This window comes from Triplophysa dalaica, chromosome 4 (genome assembly GCF_015846415.1).
Source record: "Triplophysa dalaica isolate WHDGS20190420 chromosome 4, ASM1584641v1, whole genome shotgun sequence".
Taxonomy (NCBI): Eukaryota; Metazoa; Chordata; class Actinopteri; order Cypriniformes; family Nemacheilidae; genus Triplophysa; species Triplophysa dalaica.
In genome coordinates this window covers 20,302,239-20,324,207 of record NC_079545.1, presented here as the reverse complement: position 1 = coordinate 20,324,207, position 21,969 = coordinate 20,302,239, and the positions used below count along the sequence as shown (strand labels likewise).

At 36.9% G+C, this 21,969-nt stretch overlaps 1 protein-coding gene across 1 annotated transcript; it reads right to left on the bottom strand.

Annotated features, from left to right (window-relative positions):
- Window positions 1–1,222: 1,222 nt before the first annotated feature.
- Window positions 1,223–11,391, bottom strand: myhz2 (myosin, heavy polypeptide 2, fast muscle specific). The gene is made up of 39 exons (XM_056744823.1): window positions 11,185–11,391; window positions 10,963–11,106; window positions 10,723–10,879; window positions 10,591–10,618; window positions 10,376–10,484; window positions 10,181–10,273; window positions 10,033–10,096; window positions 9,852–9,950; window positions 9,662–9,765; window positions 9,441–9,579; window positions 9,048–9,166; window positions 8,786–8,935; window positions 8,201–8,371; window positions 7,819–8,119; window positions 7,632–7,696; window positions 7,459–7,546; window positions 7,235–7,352; window positions 7,026–7,149; window positions 6,789–6,925; window positions 6,448–6,703; window positions 6,124–6,366; window positions 5,823–5,999; window positions 5,594–5,739; window positions 5,425–5,515; window positions 4,953–5,342; window positions 4,748–4,874; window positions 4,387–4,505; window positions 4,108–4,304; window positions 3,649–3,832; window positions 3,397–3,562; window positions 3,190–3,314; window positions 2,809–3,117; window positions 2,486–2,689; window positions 2,280–2,405; window positions 2,031–2,201; window positions 1,786–1,890; window positions 1,597–1,692; window positions 1,379–1,510; window positions 1,223–1,237 (listed from the first exon to the last, which is right to left on the bottom strand). Exons 1-39 carry the CDS (start codon window positions 11,389–11,391, stop codon window positions 1,223–1,225), a joined length of 5,796 nt encoding a protein of 1,931 aa, XP_056600801.1.
- Window positions 11,392–21,969: the final 10,578 nt, after the last annotated feature.

The following is a 21,969-nucleotide window of genomic DNA, read 5'->3' as shown; positions in this document are numbered from 1 at the left end:
ATCTGAAATACCAGATATATTGTAAGTAGACCCTCATGACATAACTGTTTGTGGCTATACATTTTATGATATAATCATTAGATTTTTTTTGACCTTTGAACCTCTTTTGTCAGTATCTTGTTAATATCTTTAACTCACTGTTCTCTATAAAATAAACTACCTCTAACTTTCAACTGCTTTTATTTCCGCCAAACGTGATGTATTAATATTTAAGAAACATTAGAATATTCTTTAATGACCATAATTAGAGACAACATGAACTAAAGAGACATTGATATATAGAAATGGAAAAAGTCTCTAAACAAGGTGGGATGGGGGTAGTCTATATCAAAAGTAACAGTCAATATCTAGTGTGGCCACCAGATGCAGTAGATCTCTTCACTGTACATGGCCATTTCTTGCAAATCTTCCCTTATGAGACTTTTTACCGCAGTGAGAACAAATAAAATCCATGCAATAAATACACCAAAACCTTGGTAAGAACAGTTTTACTGTCAAACCATGGTAAATTGTCCATGTGGGTTGTCCATTCTTAAACCAATGCATTTGCAAGTTCCTGGACATTTTTGGAATACTAATGGCCCTAGAAATCATTGGTCGGTCATAACTATGACAATCAACAGGTCATTGTTCTTCAGTAGTTCCCTTTCTGTCTGTCTCTCGACGTTGTGTCGAGAACGACAGATAGGGTTCGCCGTTGACCGTTGCATGAAAATTTAATTCGCCTGTTTAAATTTAATTTCTGTAGTAGTCAGAGTTGATTGTTTCTCAAGGGTGTACCCCATCTGTCGTTCTCGACACAACGTCTCGTTCCCTCCATCAGAGAACTGAGGTTACATACGTAACCAAGACATTCTATGCTTTTATGTTAAACAGGCCCAAAATGTCAACTAAGTAACTGTCAACCATGTTATCCAATAAAGGTAAAAATACAATTAAAGGTTAAAACATTCAATGCCTGGTAAACCCAAAATTGGCTAACATTATTTCATAAGTATAGGTTATTTAAAGGTTGTTTAGGTCATCCTTGTGTTTTGACAAAAAGAAAAACTTCACATTTCCAAAAGCAAAATGTACCCACAAATATAATGACCCAAAAACTAAAATAACACAGAGACAAATGAACTGCTTATATTTACAGGTTTATTTCAGAAGAGCAAGAAAGGTACAAGACAATCATATTACATAACTGAAGTAAATGCTCCTTTCAAGTTTTAGAAATTCACTCTTCTTTGGCCTAGGAAAGAATGAAGCGGTAAATTAGAAATAGTAAGAGTAATTTTAATCATCGAAAAATGATGCTCTTTATTAAACACTAAACATACTTGTAAATATGCTATTTTATAAAGATTCTTTATGTAGATACTCATCCACTAACCTTTCCAACATCTCGGCTCTTGGCTCTGAGTTTGTTGACCTGAGACTCAGAAATGTCAGCACGCTCCTCTGCCTCCTCCAGCTCATGCTGCACCTTCCTTAACTTGGACAGGTAAACGTTGGCTTGTTCCTCCTACAGATTCAAAAATCCCATTATTCTGCGTTTAAAAGATCTTAGATGTTCATAAGGTCTTTATTATTCTCAAACCAAATACTTACAGACTCCTCAGCCTGTCTCTTGTAAGCTTTGACCTTCAGCTGAAGCTTATCAACAAGATCCTGAAGTCTGGTAATGTTCTTCTTATCCTCCTCAGTCTGTAAATGTCAAAAGGAACAGTTACTAGAATCAACCTTTATCATTTATGACAAATTGGTTGAGGATGGTGTATACAGTATGTACGGTCATACCTGGTAGGTGAGTTCCTTCACTCTCCTTTCATATTTGCGGACACCTTTAACTGCATCAGCTCCACGTCTCTGTTCAGCCTCAACTTCAGCCTCAAGCTCACGAACCTGAATAAGAGATATTATGTAAATAATTTGACTCAAAGGAGATATGTTAACCCATGATATCATATACATGAATAAAATAGAATGACATCTACAAAATATCCTTATCATGACCGTGAATAAAAAACCAAAATAAATCTTACTCTGGACTCCAGTTTCTGGAGTTGTTTCTTTCCTCCCTTCATGGCCAGATTCTCAGCCTCATCTAGACGGTGCTGCAGGTCCTTTACTGTTACCTCAAGATTCTTCTTCATCCTCTCCAGATGAGAGCTGGTGTCCTGCTCCTTCTTGAGCTCTTCAGCCATCATTGCAGCCTTTAAGATGAATAAAGAAATACATTAATTTATATGCGTGATTAAAACCCTTTGTGGTCAGCAGTTATTCTTTCTCACATCTGTGATGGCTTTCTTGGCCTTCTCTTCTGCATTTCTTGCTTCCTGTACAGTGTCATCAACTTCACTCTGGACCTGAACAAAGTCTGCTTCAAGCTTCTTCTTGGTGTTCAGGAGACTTGTGTTCTACAAAATGGATGACAGACATTTAAATCTAAAGCACTGTTCAAAATTCAATGATTAAAAACTACTAAATTTGTTATTACCTGAGAGTGCAGCAGTCCAACACGCTCACTGGCATCCACCAGCTCTTGTTCAGCCACTTTGCGGCCTCTCTCTGTCTGCTCCAGAGCAACTCTCAGCTCCTCAATCTCAGCCTGCATCAGAGTGTTTCTGCGCTCCACCATGGCCACCTGCTCCTTCATGTCTTCCTGTCCTCTAACGGCATCATCAAGATGGAGTTGGGCATCCTGAAAATATCCTTAGTTTTATATAAATTTGTGTCTAAACGTTTACTTAAGATACTTTAATAATATCCTTCAATCTCTAAGTTTTTCGTATATTCTAAAGTCAAAGGGAATTCACATACCTTGAGTTGTCCCTGAACATTCCTCAGCTGTTTCTGGGCCTCAGCAGCCTGGCGATTGGCATGGCTCAGCTGAATCTCCATCTCATTTAGGTCTCCCTCCATCTTCTTCTTGATTCTCAGAGCATCATTTCTGCTCCTGACTTCAGAGTCCAGTGTGCTCTGCATGGATTCAATGATTCTCTGGCTGTTTCTCTTGATCTGCTCCATCTCCTCATCCTTCTCTGCAAGCTTCCTGTCAATCTCACCCTTCACCTGATTCAGCTCAAGCTGGACACGGAGAATCTTTGACTCCTCATGCTCCAGGGTGCCCTGTAAAATGTTAAAAAAACTTTTAGAACCTGTTATAAAAGGCAAGTAAAATGTTAATCTTGTCATACTCACTTCAGCCTCTTCCAGGGCGGTCTGAATCTCAGACTTCTCAGTCTCTACTGCTTTCTTGGCCTTTTCTAGCTCATGAATGCTCTTGCCGGTCTCACCCAACTGCTCAGTCAGATCTGAGATCTCCTCTACAGGTGAGAAAGAAAACATTATCAGTATGAAATGTCAACACATTAAAGATTAAAAATCTATTTAGCATTTAAATCTTACGCTGGAGATTCTTGTTTTCTCTCTTGAGTGTCTCTAGCTGATCCAGAGACTCCTCATAGGAGTTCTTCATCTTGAACAGTTCAGTGCTGAGTGAGCGAGCCTCTTTCTGGGCACCTTCCAGCTCTGCCTGACCCTCCTCATACTTCTGTTTCCATTCTGCCAGAACCTTTGGGTCAGAGTAAATATTATTAGTTGTAGAATCCTAAAAATGTTGCTCCTTTCTCAAAAAATCTAATATCAAAATTGATTTACCTTGTCAAAGTTCCTCTGTTTCTTGTCAAGGTTAGCAGCCAACCCATTTGCTCTCTCCACATCAATCATGAGGTCCTCCACTTCACCCTGTAGTCTCTGCTTGGTCTTCTCCAGAGAGGCACATTTGGAGTTCACTGCCTCAATTTGTTCTTCTGCCTCTTGCAGACGCTGAGCCAGCTTCTTCCTGTTGTGCATATTGTAACCATCAGTCAAAACATACTGTAATGTGTTATTTTTTTACAAATTTTCGAGAATAGGACTGTGGAGAACAGACAGTCCTATATTTGGATAGAGACGGGGGGTGGGAACGGCAAACAACACTAGATTTAGGAATAGAACTTGGGTCGGCCGCAAGTCCACCCGCACTTCCTTTTGACACACTAACCACAAGGCCATTGGCGCTGACATAACATGTAATTAAAAAAAAACATTATAACATATTTTTTCAGAAATTCATACTTGGCCTCTTCAAGTTCCTCTGTGCGCTGAATAGCATCAGTTTCATATTTGCTTCTCCACTGAGCAACCTCACTGTTTGCTTTAGACATTCCCCTCTGGAGCTCAGCCTTTGCCTCCTGCTCTTCCTCAAACTGCTCACGGAGCAGGTCACAGTCATGACGGGCTGACTGCACTGCATGGGCCAGAGCATTCTTAGCCTAGAAGAACAAGTCAGATGCAACAATCCTTGTTTCGTACTTATGTAACAAATGTGAAGGAGCAATGCGTCTGTTATATTACCTTAACCTCCTCTTCAATCTGCCTCTTGAACTCCTCAATTTGTTGAGTGAAAGCTTGTTTGCCCCTGCTGAGCTGAGAAACAAGAGCTTCCTTCTCTTCCAGCTGACGGCCAAACTCACCTTGTGAGATTTAGATTCGTTATGTCACATTGTGCCAATATTTATCCAGTTTAGATCATCACTGTAGCACTAATTTTAAAAACACAATTCAGTTCTATTTATCAAAACTAAATCTGGCAATTACACGTTTATGTTTATTAGACGGCATTTGTTCAATAAAATCAAAGAAATATTGTTTTAATAAAAAAATTGAATTGGATAAAAAATATTTTGAAATCATAGACAAAATTAGATCTAAATACCATTTTCAGTTTGAAGTCTTGCTCTTTGAGCACTGAAGTCATTCAGCTGGCGGAGGTTCTCATCGTTCTTGGACTTGATTTCACTGAGTTGGTCCTCAAGTGTGCGGCACATCTTCTCAAGATTGCCCTGAAAACAACAAAACCGTTAGAACTTTGATAATCTAAATCACATTTTATTTATCCCTCAAGAAAATACATTCTCAACCTTTGCTTTGGCAACAGCCTCCATGTTGCTGGACAGATCATCAATTTCCATTTTGTATTCACTCTTCTCTTTCTCAAGCTTCTGCTTGACACGCTGGAGGTTGTCGATTTGCTCTCCCAGCTCGGCCACACTGTCTGCCTGTTTCTTGCGGAGGGCAGCAGCGGTAGCTTCATGCTGAAGGGTGGACTCTTCCAGATCACGACGCAGCTTCTGAAATTCAGCTTCACGCTTCTTGTTCATCTCGATCTGAGCAGAAGTTGCTCCTCCGGCTTCCTCAAGCCTCTCACTGATCTCCTCAAGTTCCCTGGAGAGATCAGCTCTCTGCTTCTCAACCTTGGCACGAGCAGCACGCTCAGCCTCAATCTCTTCCTCCAGTTCCTCAATGCGAGCCTACAGGAGCAGGTAATGAGACACACTTTCGGAATCTTGAATTAACTTTTCAAATAATGTCCCAAACAGTACAGATAAACACCTGAAGCTCCTTGATCTTCTTCTGAAGTTGAGCTCCAAGAGATTGTTCATCTTCAATCTTGCTGAGTAGCTGGCTTGTTTCAAAGTCTTTCCTGTTAAAATTGAACAAAACCATGTATGAAACATCACAAGACAGCAGTACAGTTTTAATTGAAGCATGATTTTATTACTTTTTTAGCTTCTCATCAGATTGCTGCTTGTCATTCTCCAGGTCCATGATGGACTCCTGGGCCAGTTTCAGGTCTCCTTCAAGCTTTCTCTTGGCTCTCTCAAGGTCCATACGTAGCTTCTTCTCTTGCTCCAGGGAACCCTCAAGCTATAGGTCCACCACAAAGAACATTTTTTTATTAAATGTTTATGAAAATCTTTTTTAAGAATAGTCTGAGAACAATTACTCACATCATCAACTTGTTGCTCAAGCTTTGTCTTGGACTTGGTTAGGGTGTTAACTTTGTCTTCCTCTGCCTGGAGATCGTCTAGAGTCTGCTGATGTGCCTCTTGGAGTGCTTTCTTTTCCTTTGTGAGCTTTCCAATGCTCTCATCCTGAGCTGTCATTTCCTCAGTCAGGTTCTTAACCTGTGTCAATTTTGGTCCCAGATTATCTTTCAATTCATGCAGTATTCCATGATAAAAATGTATGTGAAATAATGAGTAGAAAATGAAGTACTGTTTAATGTAAGACAAAAATTGTGTCACAAACCTTATTCTCGGTGGCATGTTTCTCTTTCTCAACTTTAGCCAAGGTGAGCTCCAGGTCATCAATGTCTTTCTTCAGTTCAGAACACTCATCCTCAAGTTTCCTCTTCTTGGCTGTAAGTTCAGCATTGATTTCTTCTTCATCTTCGAGTCTCTCTGTTGTCTCTTTCAGTTTAGCTTCAAGCTGGATTTTGCTCTTGATCAAACCCTCACACCTCTCCTCAGCATCTGAGAGATTCTCAGATTCCTATTTTTTGTTTAAGAAATTAGTATCCTGTCAGGATTGATTAGAACAAATGAAAGTACATTTTTATATTGATCTACTCACAGAAGCTACTTGCAGCTGTAGATCATTTTTCTCTTGAAGCAGAGAAACCATCTTCTCTTCAAGCTCCTTCTTTTTGGATTCAGCTTTGGCCAAAGCTTCTTTGCATTTTGCAAAGTCCTCTTTCATACTTGACAGCTCCTTCTCAGTCTCAGCACTCTTTAGCAGAGGCTTAATTTTGTAATAAACCTTCATCCATGGCCAGTGTTTGACATTCATGAATGAGCGGATGTTGTATTGAATGGTATAAATGGACTCCCTGTGAAAAAGTAATTTAATGTCAATAACGTCAGTATAAATATAGGCATTACAATCATTTATTGTATTTCTTTTATTACGCTCACCTCCTCTGCATCATCTTCACAAACTCTCTCCTCATGAGGAAACCACGGCAGAGAGCCTGAGTCATTGTGACCAGAGTAGCCAGTTTCTCATCACGCATCTCCTCAAGAGTACCCAAAAGACCAGCTTTGAAGAACACCTGCATTCAGGCGAAATAATAGAGAGATTAAGTTGGTTAAGTGGTAAAACAAAACATTATAATTCATGAAAAACAGTTAATCGTAAAGTAGAATGTGAACCTTTGTGTGTCCAAATCTGTACTCTTCATGATCGACATCGATGGATCCCAGGAGTTTCTCAGAAGCTTTCTTGTTGTCCATGAATTGTCCCTCAGGGATAACACTGGCATTCAGTACTTTGTATCTGTGGATGAATCAAATTGCTTAACATCTTTGATTTATTTTAGATGAGCCTCAAACAGGAAATATTTTCATTTGCTCCCATTTACCTCTGTTTGAAATCACCATAGAGAATTCTGCTGGGGAAGCCCTTTCTGCAGATTCTGATACCCTCCAGTACACCGTTACACCTCAGCTGGTGGATAACCAGGTGGTTCTCCATGAGACCTATTAAAACAGTGAATGGCATGAGTTCGGTAGACAACCAACTCCTCTAATAAACAAAACAGTTTGTCTTTTTCTTAGAATACCTGTTAGGGCCTCATGAATTTACCTGGAGTCTTGGACTCATTGGGAATCAGGCAACGTACAAAGTGGGGGTGAGTGCTCCTTAAGTTTGTCATCAGCTTGCCCAAATTCTCCTGTAACATCGCTCACAGTTTCAGTGTTATCATTCATTAATAATTTTATCATTATATAGTTTTATAATTTTGGACAATGACATACTCTGAACTGAGAAGACACAGTCTGCATGGAACCACCCTTCTTCTTGCCTCCCTTGCCTCCCTTCTCTGTATAAAAGGGATAAGACAAACAGATATAATTTAATCACAAGAAATCTGTGCAAAACTAATTTAGATTCGATTCGAATTAGAAACATCGTTCTATTATCAGAGTAAGTCTTTTAATTTACCTTCAACAACAGGTGGGTAGAGGGTAGCCAGCAGTTTGACTGAAGACTTCTGGTAAAGCTGCAATACAGACTCATTCAGTGGATCCTTGTTCTTGTCCAGCCAGCCAGTAATGTTGTAGTCCACAGTTCCAGCATAGTGAACCAGGGAGAAGTGAGCCTCAGCCTTGCCTTTGGCAGGCTTTGGTTTCTGGAAAGCATTGCACTTGCCCAGATGCTGATCATACAGCTTGTTCTTGAACGTTGTGTCTGAAGCCTTGGGAAACATGCACTCCTCTTCAAGGATGGAGAAGATACCCATGGGCTGATAACAAATGAATGCAGAGAATTAATAATATCACAAAGTTTTTTAATTAAATCTGATTTTATTTAAAGAATTATAAACCTTTTCGATGAGCTCAATACAAGCTGCCAAGTCCATGCCAAAGTCAATGAATGCCCAAACAATGCCCTCCTTCTTGTACTCCTCTTGTTCCAGCACAAACATGTGGTGGTTGAAAAACTGTTGCAGTTTCTCGTTGGTGAAGTTGATGCACAGCTGCTCCATACTGTTGTACTGGAGAGAGAGATAAAGAAACATTTTCTGAAAACTGGATATGAACAAAGATTTAATATTACAAAAACAATTTTCTGGGGCGGGGCTCTTGTGAGGCCCTTGTCAGCCTGCGCATAGGCGAAGTAGATAAGGCGATATAGAAAAACCTTTGCCGCAAGATAGGCTTATCAAAGTTATGGTACAGTTCATGCAATTTTTATCATTGATCTGAAATATGCTGTTTAATCGTGATTTTTGCCAGTGATTTTAGAAATATCTGCCTTCCCCCATTTAAATAGATGGATTAAAAGATAAATATATTGCTATGACACAAATTGCTGCTCAGAGGCATTGCAAACATGGCCGTCGAGTGGTACGACTTCCGTAAATGGACCTTGATATGAATCAGAATGGAGAAAAGAGAATAATTCATACATCAAAAATCTCAAAGCCAGCGATATCCAGCACACCAATGTAGGATGATCTGGCTTGTTTTGTGTCCAACATCTGGTTGATACGAACAACCATCCACAAGAACATCCTCTCATAGATAGATTTGGCCAGAGCGCTAACAGAGTTGTAGACCTGTAGATATAATACAGTGTACATTTAATTTGAAGCTATGCTTTTGTAATTATTAGGCAGATTTATAATTGTCATGTTTAAAATGTTGTTGTTTGCATATGTTACTACATACCTGTGGCACAGTCTGACCTTTGGTCACAAACTCATTTCCGACCTTCACTCTTGGGTAGCACAAACCCTTCAGCATATCAGCAGAGTTCAAGCCCAAAAGGTATGCAACTTTGTCAGCATCTATAAAACATAGTTTAAAGTTTGAGTGTTCTGCCCATGTACAAAAAAGCCAAAGTACTTTCAAATTTCTGTAATCTAAATAAACACTGAATGAATGACCTACAATTTGAGACAATGATTCCTTCCCATAATTTACATTAAAGTAATTACAATAATTAGGTAAATAATTCACACTGTTTAGTAACTGATCAGGCAACACACATTTGGATGTACAGTATTGACTGAACTGCAATGAAAGCAATTTGACTGCTGAAGGAAACACACTCAAGCTCACCCTCTGTGCCATCTGGCTCAGCCTGTTCCTCACGCTGCTTCTGCTTGAACTTCATGTTACCATGATGCAGCACTGCTCCAGTGAACTTATAGATGCCCATCTTCTCCTCACCACTGAAGCCCAGAATGTCAATAGCAGTCTAAAAAACATAATGTATTGAGTTTGACATGAAGTACTACATATCAGACTTTTTCTAGGTATCAGTTGCTTAAAAATCTCACATCAGTGGCAACCAGCTCCTCTTTATCATCAATGCTTGCCACTGTTATTTGACCCTGACTGCACATGGGGAAGTCATAGGGGTTGGTGGTGATGAGCGTCATTTCTGTAACATACAAAGTGCATTTATGATAGAGTATTTCACAATATGAAGTGCCATTTTAAAGCTTTGAATGATCTGTGTGCACCTACCAATCAGCTCAGGCTTGTGGTTGGTCATCATCTGGTAGAAGATGTGGTAGCCTCTCTCATCTGAAAGCTGGAATGTCACTCTAGACTTCTCCAGCAGGTCTTGTCAAGAAATTATGTATTTAGTGGTAATCAAACAGTTGCCTATGTTTCAGATTGGAAATTCTCATTAACTGTCACTTACATGTCTCAATATCAGCACTAGCCAGTTTTCCAGAGTTGCCAAAGTGAATTCTGATGAATTTACCCTGTTCAAATAAAATAAAGTTAAATTGCTTTTGTGGTAACAAGCCTTTCATGATAAATATTTATATAAAACATAAAAAACTTACAAAACGAGAGGAGTTGTCATTTCTCACAGTCTTGGCATTACCATAAGCCTCAAGCAAAGGGTTAGCAGCAATAATCTGGTCCTCAAGAGATCCCTGTGAAGTTAGGAGGGTAATGTATTAACTTAAATTAATAATAATAATATTAATAGAGAGTTTTATTTTTATGTATTTAGAACATTGCTATTTGTATCACACCTTCATTTGGCTGGCAGCTTCTTTCTTCTTGTCAGTATGCACTGCAACTGTGGCAAAGTACTGAATGACACGTTTGGTGTTTACAGTCTTTCCAGCACCAGATTCTCCACTGGTTTACAAGAGATGATTATCAGACAGAATATGATAAGACAAATAAAAATCTCATGAGAGTAATATATAACAGTTTTTAACATCTCATAAAAGTAAAAACGTACGTGATCAGGACAGACTGGTTCTCTCTGTCTGTAAATTGAATGGTAATTTTGTTTAGATAATTGATTCATTAATACCAGAAATCATAATTTCAAATATCTAAATGACCATGCCGTTCAAAATTCAGCACTTACCAGTGAGCATGTGTTGATAGGCATTGTCAGAGACAGAGAAGATGTGGGGTGGGGCCTCCATACGCTTTTTGCCTCTGTAGGCAGACACCACTTCTGCATCATACACTGGGAGCCACTTGTAGGGGTTCACAGTAGCACAGAAGAGTCCTGAGTAGGTCTGAAACGAACAGAGAAACCATCCGATTGCAGCATCACAGTCATAGTGAACTTGAATGATGTTTTACTTTCTGCTAAACTTACATAGATCATCCATGCTGCGTAACGCTCTTTGAGGTTATACAGCACAGAGGCTTCATTGAGATGGGTCATCATGGCCATGTCCTCAATCTTGTCATACTTGGGAGGATTCATTGGGGTAACATCATCCTCCTTAGCAACTCTCTCCTATTAAAGTGATTCAGCAGACAATTAGATTTTTTCTATATAATTATAATATTTTTTTGGGCAATGTGGCAATTTTACCTCCTTAGTATCATTCACAATAACTGTGACTTTGCCACCATCTTTGCTCTTGATTGTTGCTTTGACGTACAGCTCTTTGACATCAGCCACATAGCAGGCAGCCTTAGCATCAAAGGGTCTGCTCTGAGCCTCAATTCTCTCCTTTTCAGGTTTACGGAGGTAAATGGCAGCTTTGCCATAAATGGCCATCTCCGCGTCCGTACTCATCTTTGCGGTTTAACTAGACAAAAGGTGAGAGGCATCGATTTTAAAATTCAAGGGCATTGCATGTGTCATTAAATCAAGACTCTTTCCTGAAATCATATGAATTGCTCATGATAGAGTTAATTATTAAAGTTATTAAACAATTAAAAAATTCCTATCTCTGCAATCTCTGAAAAATATTTTAAACAACATTTGTTTTCCACAATATACATTTAAGCAAAAACGCAGACATCTTAGAAAAATAAACTGATGCTAAAGAAACAAAAACAATGAATCTAAATTTTCCTTATTTTGTCTTCTGGGAAACATGTGGCTATACATGTGAAGGGCAGTACTAAATTAATGAAATATTATCTATAAACAAAATAAAAAAATCTTTACAGATCACCTTGTTCAATCATTTTCACCCCTTCTCTGAATGCATTGTGTTTCATGGAAACTTGTTTCCATCACTAAATAAGAATTGCGAGATTTAAACTCACAATTGCAAGTTATGAAATCTGAAGTGCATGAAAAACAATTTCAATTGCAAGATCTCACAATTTTTACCTTTTTGCTAGTGAGTTTATTTCATGCAATTCTGACGCTATAACCTTATAACAATTCAGATTTCTTTTCTTAAACTCGGAATTCTGAGAAAAAGTATTTTTTTCTCTCATTGGACATTATAGTCCACAATTGCGAGTATCTATCTCTTACAACTCTAAGAATCACGAAACATTAAAACAGTCGTTGATCATTCAGGTAACCACAGACATGAAGGATTGAAGGGTACATTTTTTAGCAATTTGTTTAAATTTACTCAGTTTGTGTTATGGACTATACAGTATGAAACCTTCTATTGCATGAAATAGCTTGTTCAGAACAGTACTAAATACAATTAAAATGCAATTCCTATGAGCAGAGATCCCTCTTATTTTGTTCAAATTATTTAAATTTTGCATATTCTGAAAGGGGTATGAAACCTTTGAGCAGAATTGTAGTTTAGGATGCGTTTGCAGATTGTCTGAGAGTCAGATAATCACTGCTTGCTGATTACATACATTGCCTGTTACAGTTAATTTAGGTTTTAATGAAATAACTGCTATTAAAATTCCACATAATCACTTTGGTAATCTAAAATACTTTTTGGATGTAACTGTAATTTGATTGCAACCATTTAAAAAGTAACTGTAATGAAATACAGTTACTAAAAAGTTTTTTTTTCTTTTTAAATACGTGACAAAGTAACATGTATTTAGTTACTCCCCAGCCCTGTCCTTATGTTCACTCACACAGTTTTTTCAACTTACCTTTTGTTTTTAGAGACCAGATGAACACGTACACTACCCTTCAATTAAATGATAAAAAATAAAAATTACCGCAATTATCTGTTTATAAACACAAATAAAGTACATTAACATAAGAATTTGTTATTATAATCTAAAGGCCCTATCATGACAGTTAGCACAGGCTCTTACCCAAGGAAAGAACTTCTTTGGTCTCCTCTGCAGCTCCTTTGCTCTCCCCTCTTGTCTTTTATTTAGGTGAACTCGCACACTAAGCACAACCTATACATGGGCATGTGTACGTTTCTCAGCATTCAGTCATAAATCTGACAGGCTTTTTTAGATGCGGAGGCAATGAAATTTATTGCCAACCCTATGAATGCAAATATTCTATTAAGTTTTAACCTAGTTTTTGAGTTTGATGAACAGAAACCTTAACAGACACAATTAATTTACATTCAAATCACTATTTATTTATAGTTTTACAATATCTATTTAGAAGAGAAATGTTGTGGCTGACAGTTGAAGAGATAATTTGCAAAAACAGATAACTCATATTGTTTTATTTTTCTAAACTATGTTTTTAATTGTCTTTTCATATTTTATTTTATATCCAAACAATCCAACAGCAGTTTGATTGATTTTACCTAGAATGCAAAAAACGTTTAAAGGTTATTTGTTTCTGTGTTTGTGAAAAACCTTAATGTGTGTTCAAGTACTAAACTTGTGTGTTTAACTTAAAATTGAATGTATCTAAAGTCTATTAATATCTCACTTAAGGGACGGGGTCCTTTTTTGGAAGGAACATATACAATTTTATAGGCACATCTTGAGGTCATGAGTGTTTCATGAGTGGCAGATTCATTGCTGGCATGTATATGTCAAGCCCTGTATGCAAAATGCAGTTATGCAACCTTACAGTGATACTTCTTACAGCAGAAGACACAAAATTGTAAAACAAAAAGTAAGTTATTTTGTTAACCTCCAGTATCTAAAAATGGGGCATTCCCATCCATGTCATGTGACCAGTAAATGTGTAGCAGCTGAATGAATAGACTGTGGACAGTTGGTCTTAATTCAACAGACTCAGGGAGGCTAAAATGAGCTTTGCAGGGTTAAAGACACAAAGTACATCTAATTGATTAAACTGAACACACTGTAGACAAACTGTACTGATTTGCCTGTTACAATTGAGAAATGTACTAGTGTACTCGAGAACCGTCTCAAGACCATATTTTTGATGGTCTTGGTCTTGTCTCGGTCTCAACTGTCTTTGGTCTCGGCCTTGTCTTGGTCTCAGGCTAGGTGGTCTCGGGATTTTATTTAAAGAACGGTCAATAACGCAACTGTGGGAATTACTCGAAATTTCTGGTGCATTGTCTGATCTTTGTGTAAACATCATTCATGTGTTTGGATGTAAAATGTCTGGCTCTAAAAGCATTCACCAATTGTTCCTTATTTGATTCTTCTGTTACCTTTGTTGCTATTACTGCTGGTAAGAGATGAATGGGGGATTGTCTTAAAGAAATCTGTCACCAAAATGATTAAATGCCCAAATCATCTGAGATATGATTTCAAAAAAGGTAATTGTATGAGATCTTGTTTTTTAATTTCATAACCCCTAATGTGATATTGATTTTGTATAATTATTCAAAAAACCTTGAGTTAAAAAGTGATTTAAGTTTCAGACACAATTAAACACAAGTTTTTGTTCTATTTTGCCTAGTCCCTAGCAAATCTGAACTTTTGTGCATTTCTGAGCTACACATCTATTTTGCTATTGATTAGAAAAAAAAGCGATGAAAATAATTAAGTCACTGAATGTTTTGTTTTGTTGAAGGTCACAGTCATAAATTTATCTTTGGTATTTACATTTAGATTTTATCTGTACAAAATAAAAAATATCTTACAGAAGGTGGGTGTTAAAACATGGAAAATAAAACATTCTACACATACATTTCTGCACAATACATCGCCCATGTCACATCTATTATTATTTTATTTTGACCTAGTAGTATTTAGAAGTATTTTGTGGATCTTTTGAATGAATTTTGGGGGTGCTGGTCTTGGTCTCGACTCGGCCTGCCTTGGTCTTGTCTTGGTCTTGGCCACTCAAAGTTTTGGCCTTGTCTTGGTCTGGACACCCTCTGGTCTCGGTCTTGTCTTGGTCTCCGTTTTGGTGGTCTCGACTTTAGCACTAAAATGTACTTTATATTGTGACTTCATCCAGAAAAATAATGTCTAAAAATGAGTAAAGGAGTAAAATTGTGTAATAGAGGGGAAATAGCATTATTAGATTTACTTCAAATAGCAGTCATTCCTTCATTAACACAAAAATACACCTAAAGCACACCTGTTTGACCCCCTTTCACCTTCAGAACTGCCTTAATTCTACGTGGCATTGATTCAACAAGGTGCTGAAAGCATTCTTTAGAAATGTTGGCCCATATTGATAGGATAGCATCTTGCAGTTGATGGAGATTTGTGGGATGCACGAAGCTCCCGTTCCACCACATCCCAAAGATGTTCTATTGGGTTGAGATCTGGTGACTGTGGGGGCCATTTTAGTACAGTGAACTCATTGTCATGTTCAAGAAACCAATTTGAAATGATTCAAGCTTTGTGACATGGTGCATTATCCTGCTGGAAGTAGCCATCAGAGGATGGGTACATGGTGGTCATAAAGGGATGGACATGGTCAGAAACAATGCTCAGGTAGGCCGTGGCATTAAACGATGCCCAATTGGCACTAAGGGCCTAAAGTGTGCCAAGAAAACATCCCCCACACCATTACATTACCACCATAATTGCATTAATGAGAAATTGAACAGGTGTTCCTAATAATCCTTTAGGTGAGTGTATGTCTATTAGGTGAGAATTTTTTTATTTAAAATTTTATTAAAATTTGCCTGCCTGTAACTTCACAATTAATAAAGATATCTTTACGTATATAGAAATTCTGGTTCTTTACAAACATGTCTTTTGGTATCTTCATGTACATGTATAAGAACGGAATATACGGAATTACGGAATATAGCAAATAGAAGGTGCATCTCAGCAAATAAGTCTGGTGTCAGTAGTGCAGGATGAGAAAGCAACTTATGCCATCGTATATTATTAAATATTTTTTTCAAGAAATTCATTATCAACCATAATTCATTATTTTTAAATTTTTTGCTGTCACAGCATACGACACATGTTCGGTTCGGTCTATGTTATCTGTCCAACTGTCAACTACCCTACCAAAGTCCTTCACAATATAATTACCAATATTAGAAAACTTGGCAAAAATGGTTAGACACATTGAGGAAACCTTCCCAACACTTTTCAGACATCTCAGGAACACTCTTCAGAAAGCACGTGGAGGCACGATTGACTGGTGTCTATAGAACACTTAACGTGTACATTTAGAATTTATTCTGTTATCAGACACTTTTTTTCAAAGCAACTTACATATTGGGTAAACAATGGAAGCAATTGGAACAGCATAAGGACAACTAAACGCATGTCACAGCATAGGACACATGAAAATAAACAGAAATAAAAAAATGGCTACACTGTGAATTTTTATTAAGTATTTCACTTGTTCAAAAAATGACCACCCAAACTTGTACACTGTATATTATTATATAACTATTGAGGTTTACTCTGAAAGCAGTTTATACGCTCCCAGAAAAGTCATGCCTCTTTCACATGACCCAGTTGGCAAGTCTGCTTTATACAAATACTCAAGTTACACACCCCTTTGTGTCTGGTATGTCACATGTGACCCTGCCTATGATAAACAGGCTCAAATCTCAGAAACATACACAGCCAGAGTAACCTACGGATTGTTTGTTTTCCCTATAAAGCCTTTGTGTGTTGATTTACTAGGCTTTTCTGAAAAAAGTTGGAGAAGAGAATCAGAGAAACATGAAATCAACCTTTAAATTACAACATCAGGCTTGTTTAAGTTTTTTTTTTAATAAATGCATTGATGTTGAGAGTTCTGTTAAGGGTTGAAATGAATGATGACAACAAACTGACAACAATGATCAAAATAATCCACCTTTATTACGTTCCATGATATTTTGTCTAAGGTCATCTGCTGACAACTGTGGCAAAGTCACCTGAAATCCTAAACCCAAACAAGTTGGTTTATTTTGGATGGCTACTTTTTCTAGTGACGGTAGAACCTGTTGCATGAGAGCTGTTAAAACTTTAACTAAATTGTCAGCTGTTGGGAGAAATTCCCAGTAGGTCCCATTCTAAAAAACAGTTGCAGGTCATGATATTATACGAAATGACCTGATGCTACTTAAGGTTAAAGTACCAAGACATTACCTTTTAGGGTTTAACAGTCAAGGAGATTTATCTAGCTCACTCACATAGACCACAGCTGTTGGAATCTGACAGACAGTTTTAGGATCCACGGGGTACATACTTATAAGAGTATCAAAACCATGTGCTTGGAAAACATTTATGCTTTCGGCATAAGCATTTAGAAACATTAGTTCAACTTTAAATAGAAACAGGCACACTATCTCCTTTCACAAATGCATAATGGTTTCCAGCAAAATCTTCTTTGGGTTATAGAACTAGAGGATGACCACTGTATGTGTGGTTTGAATGTAGGAATTACCTTAATATTTGATTTGCATACAAAACTGTTGATATGGATGCTTTCTAAACATGCTTGTTTTTGTGGCCCCCTTTTGACATGAATGGGTACTGCAGTTTCTCTCTCCAGTAGTAAAGAAATCAGATGTGGCCTGGTATTAAAATGTCTACATGTTGTTAATATTTATAATTAAAAATTGAATTTAATGCAATAAATACAATAGAAAGAGAACAATTTGGGAATCATAAATAGCTAACTTAAAGGGAGAGGGGAGTTCAAATTCTCAAATTTTGTAATGTATTACTCAACTCCCTTTCATTATTATTTACTCACCCTCACATCGTTCCAAACCTGTATGACTTTCTTTCTTTTGCCGAACACTACAGAAGATATTTTGAAAAACACTGGTGCCCCAATAACGTTGGCCCCATTGATTTCCACTTGTATGGACACAAAGCCACTGAGACTCTCCGAAAATATCTTCTTTTGAGTTTCACAGAAGAAAGAGTCATTGAGTTTCACAGAAGCAAGAGTCATTTGCAGTTTTAAACAACATGAGAGTGAATAAACAATAATAACCCTAAATGACAAGAGTTTTTATTTTTGGGTGAACTATCTCAACTCATGCATTGCCTTTTATTTCTTAAACAATCATGACACATTCTGTAGTTGTAGAAAAGATGCTAAGTTTCAAAAATGTGAAACTGTATGGCAACATTTCTTGACTACAATTTATTTCTATAGGACTTTTCACAATTTTGAATACAAACAGGTTTAAAGCAAAAACGTTTGAACAAATAATACGGCCATAAGGAAAAATACAGTATAAAAAATACAAATAAGAAAAATTATGAAAGCTAGAAGGATAGTGGTCAGTTGTAAACTCAGCACAAATAAAAAAGAACAAAATGGAATGCTCAGGATCGGAGATCACTACAACACACTATCAGAAAAAACTAACATTAGAACTCGCAGCTACCTGTAATAGTGATAGTAAGAGTGTTTCCAAAGATACACACTGTGATGAGAATTTACAGGATTGGGTCTAAATAACTGTGCTGCCACAAGTAAGGCACTTGTTAATGTGGTTAATCCAAATGAATCTCTTCAATTTGCTAGGAAGCACGAAGATTGGCCTGTAGAGTAAAGGCCTAATAGTACATTTACATTTATTCATTTGGCGCTTTTATCCAAAGCAACTTACAAGTAGGATGCAGAGCAAACATGGGTAAGGAGCCTTGCTCAAGGGCACTTCAGTCATTTCCTGGTGGCACTGAGAATTGAACCAGCGACCTTCTGATTACGAGTCCAACTCTCTAACCACTAGACCACAACTGACCCCTGTACAAATTCATCCTTTCCGCTTGTTAAGTCGTGTGTCATAAGAAATGCTGTTTCGGGGTCAGAGCCTCCTCTCATTTCAATGGAGGATATTATTAAAACAGACGTTTATGAGTACTGTTAATTCATATCACACAATTAAACAAAACATTTATAAAATTACAGTGTACGTTACAGTCTCCAGGCTCACAGAATCTCCAACATCAGTATTTTAGTAATCTGTAAAAAAAATTCAGAGTGTGGCTATTTGTGATTTCATAATGGTGATAAAGGAAGGAATCTGGGAAGGACGGAATTACTAAAAATAATGTAGTCCTTGTAACAACTTTCTGTGAAAAATAATTTCAAATTTATGTTTTAATCATAAAAATCTGCTTTAATTGCACTAGGTGAATTACAATGATGTACAATTCGTAGGTGAATGTTGTATTTGAGTCAGTTGACAGTTGATAAAACCACTTTTGAATTGTTCACTTTTCTGAAGCTTCTAGTGTGTGAAACACACTCTTGTTTTATGGTGGGCTCCAGAAACCCCAGGCCATCATGCATACTCTACTGCCCACTGGACACATGTCTCTGGATCAATGGATTTGATCCCTGATGGTGCAGCCATGTTTAAGTATGTCATGATTGAGTTGGCTCAAATTGAGAAAAAGTGGTTCATATGCCACAGAAGAGTCCTGATATCTGGATATGCCAAAGATTCTGTCAAAAGAATGAATGCACAACAAACAAAGCAAATGCATATTTTAATCTGAGCAAAGGTGGTAGAACGCAATATTAGAGTGTGGAACTGTTTTTAAAATAAAAAATACAAGTAAAGAAAATATAAAAGCTACACATATTATGAAGAATATTATTGGGAGAAACTGCACAGCAGCAACATTCTGACAATTACTTGAACACACTAACTTGAAATGACAGAACATATTAATACAAAAATAAAACAAAATGATAATAATTTAAACTGATCCCGCTGTTAAAAAATGTACATCCATGTACCATAATCAACACAGTATAGCATTAAGCATCAGCATTTATGTACAAAAGACTACATCTATGAAATATTTCAAAATAATGTAATTTAAAAAGTGTATATTCTCATGCAAACACACTAAATGCTTTTTTAATTAATTTGTCATCCCATGCATTCAGCTCTTTACCGCTTTTAAAGCAATTTCCTTAATGATTCAAAATCCTTTGGCAAAACAGTTCTTAACAGAAGAACCAAACTCGTTTGGAATCCTATTTGCACCATCCTGCGAATGTTGCAAACCTTGGGAATCTCCCTAGGCCAGTAGCATACTCTGCTCCAAGCCAAACACACTACAGAAACACATACTATTTATATACTAGCTTGCATGTCAGTATTAGGATCTAAATGACAAATGTCTGTGACGCATGACCCTCAAAAGGGTACTAGGGTGAATTAAATCCTTGTTTCATTTTCATAATGCCACCAAAAAATAAATAATAATAATAATACATTTTACAAATATCACAGTTTGTGTTTGTGTGTCTTATGGATAACATATTAAGGAAGACCTGAAGTTAAAATAACTTGTTTGGATATGTACTCTAATATACCAAGTCTGGCATAAAAGAAATGCCAGCCAGACACATTCTGAAAATCTTTGGTGAAGCAGCCAGTTGGCCAGCTTAGCTTCATAGACTCTTACATTTTTTATACACAAATTTGGGAGGGTCGACAGCTTCACACCTGTTATGTTTATCACTGCTTTTCATACTTTGAGATCAGCAGTACATCAGAGCTTCCCCACAGGAATAATTTATTGCCACAAACTAGTTAAGACCTATGAAACAACTCATCACTCACTCTCTACTAAAAATTCTCAGACGGATTTGTGTCATTAAACAAACATCTGAAGCTAATTTATGTGTCATGTTTGGTTTTATTTGTTGAATTATGTATCTATTCTCCTCTCATTGATTATTCTGCCCATGAACATTGCTTTGTGAACATTACAGATATATTTTTGTAAAATCCAATTGAACCCAATAGTTCAATTGAGCAATCTTTTTGTGTACATTTACTACTAGTTTTATTTATTTATGCATGAATGATTATTATGTATTATTATTTTATTTAAAGACCTACATATGATATCAACATGATCTTGAATAGTCCTTTGCCATAAAAGGTTCTGAACACTTAGTAACCTTGCATCAAATATCCCCTGATACATGACTCCACCACTGACCGCTTCCTTTTCGCTGTCAAAGCAACATTTATTTCTGACGGTGTCATCTGCTAACACTCACAACAACCATAAGGAGTGAACTAACAGCTGCAAGCTTAGTTCAGCAAAAGCTATTTACCTTTTATAGACATGGCATAATTAAGTTGACTGCTGTATTGAGCCGTGTATATTTTTAGCTGATCTTTGATCAGTATTATAAAAAAAATATTGTAAGTGAACAGTTGCAATGTTAATGAGAATAAATAATGATGAATCATGAATATTTGAAATTTCAAATATGTGCAATATTATAAAGTGTTTTTTAAAACGATCAACAAATAAGGATGACATTTTATGTCATTGAACAAGTGCAATTAGTGTAACTGCACAATAACCTATGCCTCACAGTTTATTTATTTTTAGCCAAACTAAAGTAAACCAGTTCTTGGTTTGGTTTTCTTTCTATATCTAATGAAAATGTTGCGCTTTCATGAGTTGACAACTTCATTATTGTACATGTAACATGTTTCATTCTAAAATTTAAAAAAATGTGTCTAACTAGTTTTGCCACCTCTCAGACCTATAGAGAATAATACAATTACCAAATGTTGATGCTTTATTGGAGTTTAATCAGCGAGTTCAGTGTAATACCTGAAGCAATACTCAAATCAATGAGTTTATTTCACGTTGTTCTCATGACAGTTTACTGTATAGCCTATCACATCTACGATACGTTTTGTCCTAGTAATTTATGTACTCACATGTTCTTTTTCTCGCTTCACTCTTGCCACAAAACAGATTTACTCGAGGAATTCCCTCTAATTTCATATGGGTTGCCTTAAAGTCTACCCCCAGAGGGCGCTTTGAGACTCGTTTAAGTGCTTGAAGACATAACTAACTCCAAACGGTATGGAATAGTTCTCCTAATAAAGAAAAGTATCTCTTCATGCATTTACAAACTGATATGACTTTCTGTCTTCACTGGAAAACAATAACAGATTGTAAGATTCTTAAGGGCCGCTTAAAGGGCAAATTTACCCAAAAAGACATTATGTCATTTAATTACCCTCATGTCATTAAAAACCTTATTTGAAGATATTTGATAAATCACTCAGTTTGTGTCAATACAACGAAGTTTGGTAACAAAAGTCTTCAAAATATCGTCTTTTGT